At 40.9% G+C, this 14,553-nt stretch overlaps 2 protein-coding genes across 2 annotated transcripts; both read right to left on the bottom strand.

Annotated features, from left to right (window-relative positions):
* Positions 1–4,570: 4,570 nt before the first annotated feature.
* LOC106088927 (uncharacterized) lies at positions 4,571–5,818 on the bottom strand. The gene is made up of 3 exons (XM_013254643.2): positions 5,683–5,818; positions 4,959–5,604; positions 4,571–4,896 (listed from the first exon to the last, which is right to left on the bottom strand). The coding sequence occupies exons 1-3, from the start codon at positions 5,747–5,749 to the stop codon at positions 4,602–4,604; spliced, it is 1,008 nt and encodes a 335-aa protein (XP_013110097.2). The 5' UTR covers positions 5,750–5,818; the 3' UTR covers positions 4,571–4,601.
* A 2,284-nt stretch (positions 5,819–8,102) lies between these two features.
* On the bottom strand, positions 8,103–14,083 carry LOC106088922 (uncharacterized). The gene is made up of 3 exons (XM_013254635.2): positions 13,819–14,083; positions 13,113–13,731; positions 8,103–8,400 (listed from the first exon to the last, which is right to left on the bottom strand). The coding sequence occupies exons 1-3, from the start codon at positions 14,081–14,083 to the stop codon at positions 8,103–8,105; spliced, it is 1,182 nt and encodes a 393-aa protein (XP_013110089.2).
* Positions 14,084–14,553: the final 470 nt, after the last annotated feature.

Raw genomic sequence — 14,553 nt, 5'->3', positions numbered from 1 at the left:
CTCCAAAAACGCCACCCACATCCGAAAGTGGTCCGATGGGCACAATAAGGGTATCAAATGAAAGGTATTGGAGACCAAAAAACGAAAATGGTATTCAAATTTGGGTCCAAGTACCCGCCCCAGTCCGAAAACACCCTCTATATTTAACGGCCATGGCAATATGAGGCTCAAATTAAAGGGATTTGGAAGTGCAGCACGAATTTGATATCCATATTTAAGTCCAAAAGTCTGAAGTGCCATCCCTCCCCTAATGAGAACATTACCATTACATTGTCTTAAACCCCCAAGCCAAGTATGGCTTGGATGGGGTTTATAACCTGAAATAGCTGCAATGACATGGAAAATCTTATCCAGTATCCTTTGTTTGTATATTTTTTCCATAAAATTCAGCAACTTACTAAAAACAATTCAATATTTTTGGCAAAGACCTCTCTAAGAGCCTTTCTACAACGAAACACTTGTTTTCTCTTCATTCTTATTCCAATACATCCCATCTGCCCTAACATAAAGGTTATGTCTGCAACTCTCTTTTGCAATGGTCTGTAACACATAAAGACATAATTGTTGCCACTGCCATTCCTTGTACCCTTTGCTTCCCTTAGACCCCCCTCCTTGTTTATGTTTAACGATATTGCAAAATATGCGAAATGTTAGTCTCGTCTCTATAACCATCATCATTGCAACCACACAATATGGTATCTCAAATGGCTGTCTAACTGAATATTCTAAATGACCTTATTCAGCAACAATAGTGGGACAGTAAGAAAAACTAAAATTTTCATCGTCTCTGCGAAATATTAAAAAAAAATATATATATCTTAAGTCTTTGGGGGGTGTGAAAAATGTGAACAATTTATAAACTGTAAACGGAAAACACATTGAATTTGATTAGAAAAATTCCTGAAGCTCGAGAGCGCTAATGACCTGGCAAAAGAGAAAATAATAACAAGTAAAAGCGTGTTAAGTTCGGCCGGGCCGAATCTTGGGAACCAACCACCATGGATTCTGCTAACAATGTATACAGAATAAATTTAGTTAAAGGGCAAAATTTTATTCTACATACCAAACTTCTGTTAAACGAACAGGGATGATCGAGATGCCGGTTTACATGGGAGCTATATCAGGTTATAGACTGATTTTGAACGTATTTGGCACAGTTGTTGGAAGTCGTAACAGAATGCCTCATACAAAATTTCAGTCAAATCGGACAAAAATTGTGGACGGTCACCTTGACCAAATTTCTGTTTTGAGTTATTGCGAGGGTCCGCCCGTTGAAATAGACACCAGGGTACATTCTTATGTCAGATTTGTACTCTACTTTTAAATACTTTTCATTTGATACCCATATTGCCCAAAGCGGTAGAAGTGTCATGTTGGGTGGTGTTTTTGGGGGTGGGGAATTCCCACACTTAAGGTGACATTTTTATGCCAACTACGTATTCTACTCTAAAAACCTCTCATTTGATACCCATATTGCTCAAAGCGGTAAAAGTGTCTTGTTGGGTGGTGTTTTTGGGGGGTGGGGAACTCCCCCGACACTTAAGGTGAAATTTTTATGACAAGTTCGTAGTCTACTCTTAAATACTTTTAATTTGATGCCCATATTGTCTCCATCGGTAAACATGTCCGCTCGGATGGGTTTTGGAATGGGGCGTCCCCCCAGGTTATTTGACCTCAAAATGTTATACCAATTTCGTGTTTTTGGGATATCATCAGGTGGCATACAACATTTCGCTTAAATCGGTGCATCGATCACCGAGATCTGGCGTTTTTTGAAAATTGTGGTAAGGGGGAGGGTCCGCCCCCCCCTTTGGATATTAAAAAATTAGGTACTCGTATTTCACCGGGTGGTCAAGCTCTACCATCTGTGAAAATTTCATGAAAATCTGTTCAGCCGTTTTTGTGTCTATACGGAACAGACAAACAAACTAACAAAGCGCAACAATTTCATTTTTATACCCACCACCTTAGGATCGGGGTATACTAATCTAGTCATTCCGTTTGAAATACCTCGAAATATTGATAAAGGACCCCATAAATGTATATTCTTGTTCGTCTCGACATTCTGAGTCAAACTAGCCATGTCCGTCCGTCTGTCGAAACCACGATAGCGGTCGAACGCGTAAAGCTAGCTGCTTGAAATTTTGCAAAAATGTCTAATATTGATGTAGGTCATTGGGGATTGCAAATGGGACATGTCGGTTCAGATTTGGATATAGCTCCCATATAAACCGATCTCCCGATTTGACTTCTTGAGCCCCTGGAATCTGCAATTTTTGTCCGAATTGGCTGAAATTTTGCACATGGTGTTCTGTTATGACTTTAAACAAATGCGCCAAGTATGGTCCAAATCGGTCTATAACCTGATATAGCTTCCATAGAACCCGGATTTCCCGATTTGACTTCTTGAGCCCTTACAAGCCGCAATTTTTGTCCGATTTGGCTGAAATTTTGAACATAGTGTTTTGCTATGACTTGCAACAACTGTGTCAAGTACGGTCTAAATCGGTTCATAACCTTATATAGCTCCCATATAAACCGATCTCCCGATTTGACTTCTTGAGCCCCTACAAGCCGCAATTTTTGTCCGATTTGGCTGAAATTTTGCACATGGTGTTCTGTTATGACTTTTAATAACTGTGTCAAGTACGGTCTAAATCGGTCTATAACCTTATATAGCTCCCATATAAACCGATCTCCCGATTTGACTTCTTGAGCCCCTGGAAGCTGCAATTTTTGTCGGATTTGGCTGAAATTTTGAACATAGTGTCGTGTTATGACTTTTAATAATTGTGTAAAGTACGGTCTAAATCTGTCTATAACCTGATATAGCTCCCATATAAACCGATTTCCCGATTTGACTTCTTGAGCCCCTAGAAGCCGCAAGTTTTGCATGATTTAGCTGAAATTTTGAAAATAGTGTTCTGTTATGATTTTAAACAACTGTGCCAAATACAGTCCAAATCGGCCAAGAACCTGATATAGCCCCCATATAAACCGATCTCCCGATTTGACTTCTGAGCCCCTATAAGCCGCAATTTTTGTACGATTTGGCTGAAATTTTGAAAATAGTGTTCTGTTATGACTTCCAACAATTGTGCTAAGTACAGTCCGAATCGGTCTATAACATGATATAGCTCCCATAGAACCCGATTTCCCGATATTACTCTTGAGCCCTTACAAGCCGCAATTTTTGTACGATTTGGCTGAAATTTTGCACATGGTGTTCTGTTGTGATTTCCAGCAGTAGTGCCAAGTACGGTCTAAATCGGTCTATAACCTTATATAGCTCCCATATAAACCGATCTCCCGATTTGACATCTTGAGCCCCTGGAAGCTGCAATTTTTGTCCTATTTGGCTGAAATTTTGCATGTAGTATTCTCTTATGACTTCAAGCAGCTATGCCAAGTAAAGTCCAAATCGGTTTATAACCAGATATAGCTCCCATAAAAACCGATCTCCCGATTTGACTTCTTGGGCCCCTAGAACCCGCAATTTTTGTACGATTTGGCTGAAATTTTGAAAATAGTGTTCTGTTATGACATCCAACATCTGTACCAAGTACAGTCCAAATCGGTCTATAACCTGATATAGCTCCCATATCAACCGATCTCCCGATTTGACTTCTTGAGCCCCTACAAGCCGCAATTTTTGAAATTTTGCACATGGTGTTCTTTTATGACTCTCAACAACTGCGCCAAGTATGGTCCAAATCGGTTTATAACCAGATATTGCTCCCATATTTTAGCAGAATCCATGGTGGTGGGTTCCCAAGATTGGGCTTTTAAAGGGTGATTTTTTTGAGGTTAGGATTTTCATGCATTAGTATTTGACAGATCACGTGGGATTTCAGACATGGTGTCAAAGAGAAAGATGCTCAGTATGCTTTGACATTTCATCATGAATAGACTTACTAACGAGCAACGCTTGCAAATCATTGAATTTTATTACCAAAATCTGTGTTCGGTTCGAAATGTGTTCATTCACCGTAACGTTGCGTCCAACAGCATCTTTGAAAAAATACGGTCCAATGATTCCACCAGCGTACAAACCACACCAAACAGTGCATTTTTCGGGATGCATGGGCAGTTCTTGAACGGCTTCTGGTTGCTCTTCACTCCAAATGCGGCAATTTTGCTTATTTACGTAGCCATTCAACCAGAAATGAGCCTCATCGCTGAACAAAATTTGTCAAAATTTGAACACATTTCGAACCGAACACTGATTTTGGTAATAAAATTCAATGATTTGCAAGCGTTGCTCGTTAGTAAGTCTATTCATGATGAAATGTCAAAGCATACTGAGCATCTTTCTCTTTGACACCATGTCTGAAATCCCACGTGATCTGTCAAATACTAATGCATGAAAATCCTAACCTCAAAAAAATCACCCTTTATAATGAAGATGGGGCCTTAGACGAATATTTCGAATGACTAGTTTATTACGCCCCCATTGTATGGTGGCCGGGCATAACAAATAGACTCGGTGGTGTAGGGTATTGTATAGTCGGATCCGCCCTACTTTTGCCTTTCCTTACTGGGTTTTTTTTTATGGTATTTGTGCTTTTAAATTTGCCATGAAAAGTTTTTATTTGTATTTCTTATGCCGTTCGAATGCGATAGTTAATGCTAAATCCTGTTTCAGTTTCATCGGTGAAACTATCACTGGAGAAATACATAATGAAAGGTGCAGAGGCTATTAGCGAGGGGCGGGTTTGCAAAGAAGTACCACAATAATAGGTGGGCACAATGTTCACACTGTTTGCCACATGCGATTGGGGTATCATAAGGTAGTCTTCACGCCTCCCATCTGTCTGAATGTAACTGTGGCAATCACCGTCATAACCCGGTAGGCTGGGCAATTCAAGGGACATGGAGAATTTAGAAGCTTGATATCTAAAAGGGAAAGGAAATTTTTTTTGCACTTCAAGCTAGTTTCCTAAAAACTTTTTACTCACTCTATCATAGTGGCATCGGGCCCTGCTTTAATGCACACCACATAATTCATATTGGGCAAATAGTATGATGCTGCATTTTCTTGATAGTTGAAGCTCTTAATGGTTCCCGTGGGCTGGGTGTAGTACTGATTGCAGCCGGCTGGAGCTAGTATGTCCTCATTCACCTTTGGACATATGGTTTTAGCAAAAGTGGGAGCGCTAAATAGAGTGCGCATATTTTGCAGACCCACATTGTCTCCCATATTGAAGAGTGATGGAAAAGACATTCTTTTGTTGGCCTTTGAACATTCAAGCTGTGTTACCACCAGGTTCCATTTGGACTGGGGCCAACGATTGGCTAAGCTAAAAGCTAAGGCGATCTCTTTGGTGCCCTTGGCCACATTGAAGGGCAGGTAGAGATGTTGGCCGGTATTGTGGCCACACAAATGGAAATCTCCCACTGCCAAGTGGTCTTCACATTCCAGGGTATGAACATCGGCCCTATATGTGGGAGGTTCCAGTTCAAATTGTTGGAATTCTATTAATAATTGACATACATTGGAACTGTGGGGTAGTATGCGATAAACACAGTTGTCCTGATTGATATTGGCAGGATTTTTGATGACAATACGCTTGAGCTTAGAATTGGCATTGCATTGAAGGCTTGCTGAAATCGAGGAGTGAATATTTTTAAGTTTCTCTTTGTCTATGGTAAAATTAAGTATGGCTGGTTGTCTCAACTCACTTTGGCTGTACACTGTTTGTAGAACTCCAGACATCAACAGTCCTAGGACTAGGGTTAATGTAGACATTTTTCACTTGAATTTCTGTCTAAAGATCTTGATTTTTTTTGGTACTCGGTTTCTCTGCTCTATGTTCAATAGTTCTTCAATTGATAAAATGATTGCTTATGAATTCTTGTCTAAGGTTTTTATATGTAGCGATAAGATTGATAAAATTTCGAAACGAAATCTTTGTTTTTTTTTGAAGATAAAAAAATGAGAGTTTTTGAATTTGATAGGAGTGCCCCTGTGCGATGAGTTTCACAATTGATATGATATTGAAAAGAATAGGTAAGAGAAACTTTGACATCTTCCAAGAGATTGTAAACTACTCATACCACCATAGATACGTCTATGATAAGTATCTTTTTTATACCCACCTCCATAGGATGGGGGTATACTAAACTAGTCACTGCGTTTTTAACACCTCGAAATATTGATCTGGGACCCCATAAAGTATCTATGATCTGAATCGTCTCGACATTCTGATTCGATTTAGCCATGTCCGTCCGTCCGTCTGTCTGTCGAAATCATGATAGGGGTCGAACAGCTAGCAGCTTGAAATATTGCACAGATACTAAATATCGATCTAGGTCGTTGGGGATTGCAAATATGCCATATCGCTTCAGATTTGGATATAGCTCCCATATAAACCGATCTCCCGATTTCACTTCTTCAACCCCTGAAAGCCATACATTTCGTCCGATTGAGCTGAAATTTTATATATATGGGGTGTGCCTCCTTGCCACCGCGTCCAAAACCCCGCTTTTATCGACGGAGTGCCCTCTCTCTCGTCTCCTCGTCCCGACACCTAGTGAACCCAAACAGTGCTGTGTACTAGGATTTGCCTTCTAGCCACCACACCATATTATATTGTGCGCGAAGGACACCCTTGCGCAAAGGTTGGCATGTCCGCCTGGGTTTGAATCCTGGCGATACCATCAGAAAAAAATTTTCAGCGGTGGTTTTCCCCTCCTAATGCTGGCAACATTTGTGAGGTACTACTATGCCATGTAAAACTTCTCTCCAAAGAGGTATCGCACTGCAGCAAGCCGTTCGGACTTAGCTATAACAAGTAAAAGCGTGCTAAGTTCGGCCGGGCCGAATCTTACATACCCTCCACCATAGATCGCATTTGTCGAGTTCTTCTCCCGGCATCTCTTGTTAGGCAAAAAAGGATATAAGAAAAGATTCGCTCTGCTATTTGAGCGATATCAAGAAAGGGTCCGGTTTGGACCACAATTAAATTACATGTTGGAGACCTGTGTAAAATGTCAGCCAATTCGAATAAGAATTGCACCCTTTGGGGGCTTAAGAAGTAAAATAGAGAGATCGATTTATATGGGAGCTGTATCGGGCTATAGACCGATTCAGACCATAACAAACACGTATGTTGATGGTCATGAGAAATCCGTCGTACAAAATTTCAGGCAAATCGGATAATAATTGCGACCTCTAGAGGCTCAAGAAGTCAAGACCCAAGATCGGTTTATATAACAGCTATATCAGGTTATGAACCGATTTGAACCATACTCAGCACAGTTGTTGGATATCATAACAAAACACGTCGTGCGAAGTTTCATTCCAATCGGATAAAAATTGCGCCCTTTAGAGGCTCAAGAAGTCAAGACCCAAGATTGGTTTATATGGCAGCTATATCAGGTTATGGACCGATTTGAACCATACTTGGCACAGTTGTTGGATATCATAACAAAACAAGTGGTGCAAAATTTCATTTCAATCGGATAAGAATTGCGCCCTCTAGAGTCTCAAGAAGTCAAGACCCAAGATCGGTTTATATGGCAGCTATATCAAAACATGGACCGATATGGCCCATTTACAATACCAACCGACCTACGCTAATAAGAAGTATTTGTGCAAAATTTCAAGCGGCTAGCTTTACTTCTTCGGAAGTTAGCATGCTTTCGACAGACAGACGGACGGACGGACGGACAGACGGACGGACATGGCTAGATCGACATAAAATGTCGCGACGATCAAGAATATATATACTTTATGGGGTCTCAGACGAATATTTCGAGTAGTTACAAACAGAATGACGAAATTAGTATACCCCCCATCTTATGGTGGAGGGTATAAAAAGGAGGCCCCTTATCATTGAGCTTAGACTAGAAACAGACTGCACTCACTGATATGTGAGAAGCCCTAGTGCCCCTCTGCCTTATTGGAATGTTCAAAATTCGGCACCTCGGCAAAATTTCCAATTTGCCTACGTGTCGTCTATATTTCCCATTTCATTCATAATCAACTGGCATGTGCTTGTAGTTATTGTTTAGAAAATTATAAAATTTCACTATTTTAACTAATTTTTATTAATTTAATTAAATTACAAACTAATTTTCGTTTTTTTCTATTTTTTGTCTTAAAATGCTGTTCTTATACGGTAATTAATACTAAATCCTGTTTCTTTTTCATCCGTAAATCCATCACTGGAGAAGTACATGATGAATGGCGGAGACGCCAGCAGTGATGGCCTAGTTTGCAGTGAAGTTCCACAATAGTAGGTGGGTAGGATATTCATGCTATTTGACACATACGATTGTGGTATCATGAGATAGTCTTGTCGACGTCCATCCGTGAATATGGTACTGTGGCAATCACCATCGTATCCAGGTGAGTTTTCAATTCCATTGGACAATGAGAAATGTGTAGCTTGATATCTAAAATTGAGAGAAAAAAAGAATTGTATAGAAAAACAAGTAGAAAGGCGTTAAGTTCGGCCGGGCCGATCTTTGGATACCCACCACCTCGGGTATATATGTAAAGCCCCGTTCATCAAAATCAGGTGAAAATTGCATTCCGAACTTTGGATACTCACCGAACTGTGGATACCCACCACCTCGGCTATATATGTAAACCACCTTTCATCAAAATTACTCTTGACTCACTGTCCCAAATTTCGGCGACATCGGACAATAAATGCTACTTTTATGGGTCAAAAACTTTAAATCGAGAAATTGGTCTATATGGTAGCTATATCCAAATCTGGACCGATCTGAGCCAAATTGACACAGAATGTCGAAGGGCCGAACACAACTCACTGTCGCAAATTTCAGCAAAATCGGATAATTAATGTGGTTTTTATGGGACTAAGGCCGTAAATCGGAGGATCAGTCTATATGGCAGCTATAACCAAATTTGGACCGATCTGAGCCAGATTAAGAAAGGATGTCGAAGGGCCTTAGACAACTCACTGTGCCAAATTTCAACAAAATCGGATAATAAATGTGGCTTTTATGGGCCTAAGACCCTAAATTGGCAGATCGGTCTATATCCAAATCTGAACCGATCTGAGGCAAATTGAGAAAGGATGTCGAAGAGCCTAACACAACTCACTGTCCCAAATTTCAGCAAAATCGGATAATAAATGTGGCTTTTATGAGCCTATGACCCTAAATCGGCGGATCGGTCTAATGACAGCTATATCCAAATCTGGACCGATTTGAGCGAAATTAACGAAGGATGTCGAAGGGCCCAACACAACTCACTGTGGCAAATTACAGCAAAATCGGATAATAAATGTGGTTTTTATGGGCCTAAGACCCTAAATCGTCGGATCGGTCTATATGGTAGCTATATCCAAATCTGGTCCAATCTGGGACAAATTAACGAAAGATGTCGAAGTGCCTAATCCAACTCACTGTACCAAATTTCAGCAAAATCAGATAATAAATGTGGCTTTTGTGAGCCTAAGACCCTAAATCGAAGGATCGGTCTATATGGCAGCTATATCCAAATCTGGACCGATTTGAGCCAAATTGAAGAAGGATGTCGAAGAGCTTAATCTGGGTCAAATTGAGAAAGGATGTCGAGAGGCCCCAGACAATTCACTGTGCCAAATTTCAGCAAAATCGGATAATAAATGTAACTTTTATGGGCCTGAGATCCTAAATCGGCGGATCGGTCCATATGGCAGCTATATCGAAATCTGGACCGATGTGAACCAAATTGACGAAGGATGTCGAAGGGCCTAACACAACCCACTGTCCCAAATTTCAGCAAAATCGGATAATAAATGTGCCTTTTGTGAGCCTAAGACCCTAAATCGGCGGATCGGTCTATATGGCAGCTATAACCAAATCTGGACCGATCTGGGCCAGATTAAGAAAGGATGTCGAAATGCCTAACATAATTTAATGTCCCAAATTTCAGTAAAATCGGATAATAAATGGGCTTTTATGGGCCTAAGACCCTAAATCGGCGGATCGGTCTTTATGGCAGCTATATCCAAATCTGGACCGATTTGGGCCAAATTGACGACGGATGTCGAAGGGCCTAACCAAACTCACTGTCCTAAATTTCAGTAAAATCGGATAATAAATATGGTTTTTTTGGGCCTAAGACCCTTAATCGGCGGATCGGTCTATATGGCAGCTATATCCAAATCTAGACCGATTTGAGCCAAATTGACGAAGGATGTCGCAGGGCCTAACCCAATTCACTGTCCCAAATTTCAGTAAAATCGGATAATAAATGTGGCTTTTATGGGCCTAAGACCCTAAATCGGCGGATCGGTCTATATGGGGGCTATATCAAGATAAAGTCCGATATAGCCAATCTTCGAACTTAACCTGCTTATGGGCAAAAAAAGAATCTGCACAAAGTTTCAGCTCAATATCTTTATTTTTAAAGACTGTAGCGTGATTTCAAACGTCTTTCGGAGTAAAGCACGAATTTGATAAAAATATTCGGGAAAAATGTCTACGAGGTCACGCCACCCCCACAACACCACCCAAATAGGAAGTATTTTCTGACTATTGCAATATGAGGCTCAAAAAAGAGGATTTTTAAAGTGGAACACGAATCCGATATTTATTTTCCGGGCCAACTCACTGAGTAGCCGCTAATCCCCCAAAACACCCCTCAAGCCGGTCATGGGGCTCAAATTAAAGCTATGTGAGAGTAGACCACGAATCTGATATCAACATTAGGGGCCAACTGTCTAGCGGAACGTCCCAAACGTAAAGAGTGTTCCACTTCAAAAACCCTCTTATTTGAGCCTCATATTGTAATAGTCAGAAAATACTTCCTATTTGGGTGGTGTTGTGGGGATGGCGTGGCCCCGTAGACACTTTTCCCGAATATTGATATCAAATTCGTGCTTTACTCCCAAAGACCTTTCATTTCAGCCCCATATTGCTATGGTCGAAAATTTGTCCTCTGTGGGGCATGTTTTTGAGGAGGGGCGGACCCTCAAACATTTGGTCCCACACCTGGTTATCAGATTCGTATTCTACACTCAAATAACTTTTATTTAAGACCCATATTGCCATGGTCAGTGAATAAGTCCTGTTTGAGGCGTGTTTTGGGAAAGGGGTGGACTCCCAGAAACGTGGTCCCACATGTGGATATCAGATTCGTATTCTACTCGCAAATACCTTTCATTTGAGTCCCATATTGCCATGGTCGGTAAATATGCCCGATTTAGGGATGTTTTGAGGGTTGATGTGGTCCCCCTAGCACTTGCTCCGACAATTGGATATCAGATGCATTTTCTAATCTTAAATACCTTTCATATGAGTCCCATATTGTCGTGATTGGTCTATATATGCATTTTGTAGGTTTGGGGTGGGACGCTCCCCCTAGGTATCCCATCCGAAATTTGGATACTAAATTTTTGTTTTTAGGCTACTTTAAAAGAGCACACAAAATTTCACTTAAATCGCACCAGCCATCTCTGAGATCTGGCTTTTCTGAATATTAGGGTAAGGGGGAGGGTTCGCCCCCCCTTCAGATATCAAAAAAATTTAGTACCCTATTTTCACCAAGGGATCATTATGCACCATTTGTGAAAAATTCAAGAAAATCGGTTCAGTCGTGTTTGAGTCTATAAGGAACACACAAATTGAATTTTATACCCTCCACCATAGGATGGGGGTATACTAATTTCGTCATTCTGTTTGTAACACCTCGAAATATGCGTCTAAGGCCCCATAAAGTATATATATTCTTGATCGTCGTGACATTTTGAGTCGAACTAGCCATGTCCGTCCATCTGTCTGTCCCTCTGTCCGTCCGTCTGTCTGTCCGTCGAAAGCACGCTAACTTTCGAAGGAGTAAAGCTAGCCGCTTGAAATTCTGCATAAATACTTCCTATTAGTGTAGGTCCGTTGGGATTGTAAATGGGCTATATCGGTTCACGTTTTGATATAGCTGTCATATAAACCGATTTGCGTTCTTGACTTCTTGAGCCTCTAGAGGGCGCAATTCTAGTCCGATTTGACTGAAATTTTGCATGAGGTGTTTTGTTATGACTTCTTACAACTGGTGCTAAGTAAGGTTCAAATCGGTCTATAACCTGGTATAGGTGCCATATAAACCGATTTTGGGTGTTGACTTCTTTAGCCTCAAGGAGGCGCAATTCTAGTCCGATCTGACTTAAATTTTGCACAAGAGTATTTTGTAATGATATCCAACAACTGTGCCAAGTATGGTTGAAATCGGTTCATAACCTGATATAGCTGCCATATAAACAGATCTGGGGACTTGACTTCTTGAGCCTCTAGAGGGCGCAATTCTCGTCCGATTTGACTGAAATTTTTGCACATAGTGTTTTGATATCACTTCCAACAACTGTGCGAAGTATGGTTCACATCGGTCTATAACCTGATAAAGCTGCCATATAAACAGATCTGGGGACTTGACTTCTTGAGCCTCTAGAGGGCGCAATTCTCATCCGATTTGACTGAAATTTTGCACGTGGTGTTTTAGTATCACTTCCAACAACTGTGTTAAGTATGGTCCTAATCGGTCCGTAACCTGATATAGCTGCCATACAAACCGATCTAGGATCTTGACTTCTTGAGCCTCTAGAGGGCGCAATTCTCATCCGATTTGACTGAAATTTTGCATTAGGTGTTTTGTTATGACTTCCAATAACTGTGCTAAGAATGGCGCAAATCGGTCCATAACCTGATATAGCTGCCATATGTACCGATCTGAGATCTTGACTTTTTGAGCCACTAGAGGGCGCAATTCTCATCCGATTTGGCAGAAATTTTGTACAACGGCTTCTCTCATGACCTTTTACATATGTGTCGAAAATGTCATGAATCGGTTTATAGCCTAATGCAGCTCCCCTCAAACCGATCACCCTATTTTACTTCGTCAGCCCCTAAAGTACTCAATTCTTTCTAGATTTGTCTGAAATTTTACACAATAACTTCTACTATGGTCCCCAAATATTCAGTTCAATTATGGTCCGGAATGAACCATAACTAACATAGCAATTAAAAAGAGATACCGTGGCAAAAGCTCGACAAATGCGATCCATATTGGAGGGTATATAAGATTCGGCCCGGCCGAACTTAGCACGCTTTTACCTGTTTTTTTTTTTTTTTTAAATTTCCAATAACCAAAATATTCTACTTACTCTATCATTGTGGCTCCCGGAGATGGTCTTATGCATATGACATAATTTAAATTGGGCAAATAGTATGCCGTTCCATCCTCATTGAAATTGAAACTCCGTATGGTGTCCGCCATCTTGGTGAAGTATTGGTGACATCCAGGTGGCGCTATCAAATCCCTGTCATCGCCCTGATGCGAAGAGAACATTGTCCTGAGATTGGGCAAATTCTTGCCACTTACAAATGGCATAAAACTCTGTGCACGTTTCCTCAACACAGGACACTCCAATTGTGTGATGACAATGCGCCAACGTGATCTGGGCCAACGATTGGGCAGATTGAAAATCAAGGAAATTTCATCAATGCCACTGCTCACATGAAAGGGTATATACAAATGTTGGCCTGTATTATCACCGCAAAGGGTAAAGTCGCCTATTTGAAGATGGTCCTCACATTCCTGAGCATTAGAACCGGGATCATAGTTGGGCGGTTGCAGTTCACACAATTGAAATTCAATCAAAAGCTGGCAAACATTTGGGCTGTAGGGTTTGATGCGATATTCACAGCGATCAGAGGTTATGGTAGAGGGATTTCGGATAATGATGCGCTTTAATTTTGAAATACCACCACACTGAAGATTTGCTAAAAATATTTTTTTTTTTTTCATTATTATTGGGGTGAGGTTCATTGGCCGGTTTTTGATTTATTTTTTGGTATATTTTCACCTACTTTCACAGCACACATTATAGGAGTCACAATAGCCTTTGGCGGCCCCACCCGAGTTCATGCACCTGAAACGAGACATACAGGTGCCAGTTTCATCATCGGTGGTTGTGCAACTTTCAGTGGGGTTACTACGTCTTCCTTCGCGAAAAGTTAGCTGCAAGGTGTCGTTGGAAGCCAAAGCCGAAGCCGCTGGTGCCTCCAAGGCCACAGTCAATTGCGGACTGCCCATTAGAGTTAAAGCCACAAATAGCACTGACATCATCATCATCCTTAAGAAATCGATTTTGATGACACTATACTTTTAAATCTCCCCGAATGCCGTCGAACGTTGAGTTATGTTTGCGACATTTATTGACGATTCTTTCTATTGACAAACTGACTTCTTGCAGATGCTGTCTTTGGCTTTTATACCACCATGACAGCAGCACGCGATAAGAGGGCCCGGTTAGATAAACACTTGGCTTGGCTCATATTTTCCCATGGGGTATCTTCATCAACTTTCTCTGTCTTTCTTTCCCCTTTGAAGTCTTTCTTTTGGCTGATCTGTCTGCCTGCCTGCCTGCCTTCCTCCCAGAAATGGTTTTTTCGTGTAGCATTCTAAAATTGGGCAAATATTTGTCAAAGCCTAAGATTTTCTTGTGTTCGAAGCTCTGAATCATAATTGATGAGATTCCTAGGAAAGCTCTATCGAAAGCTTGTAATTTTTGTCATAGGCGGCAAATATGTTTTTGTTTGCTT

Source organism: Stomoxys calcitrans, chromosome 5 (assembly GCF_963082655.1).
Source record: "Stomoxys calcitrans chromosome 5, idStoCalc2.1, whole genome shotgun sequence".
Classification (NCBI taxonomy): Eukaryota; Metazoa; Arthropoda; class Insecta; order Diptera; family Muscidae; genus Stomoxys; species Stomoxys calcitrans.
This window is presented reverse-complemented; position numbering and strand designations above follow the sequence as displayed.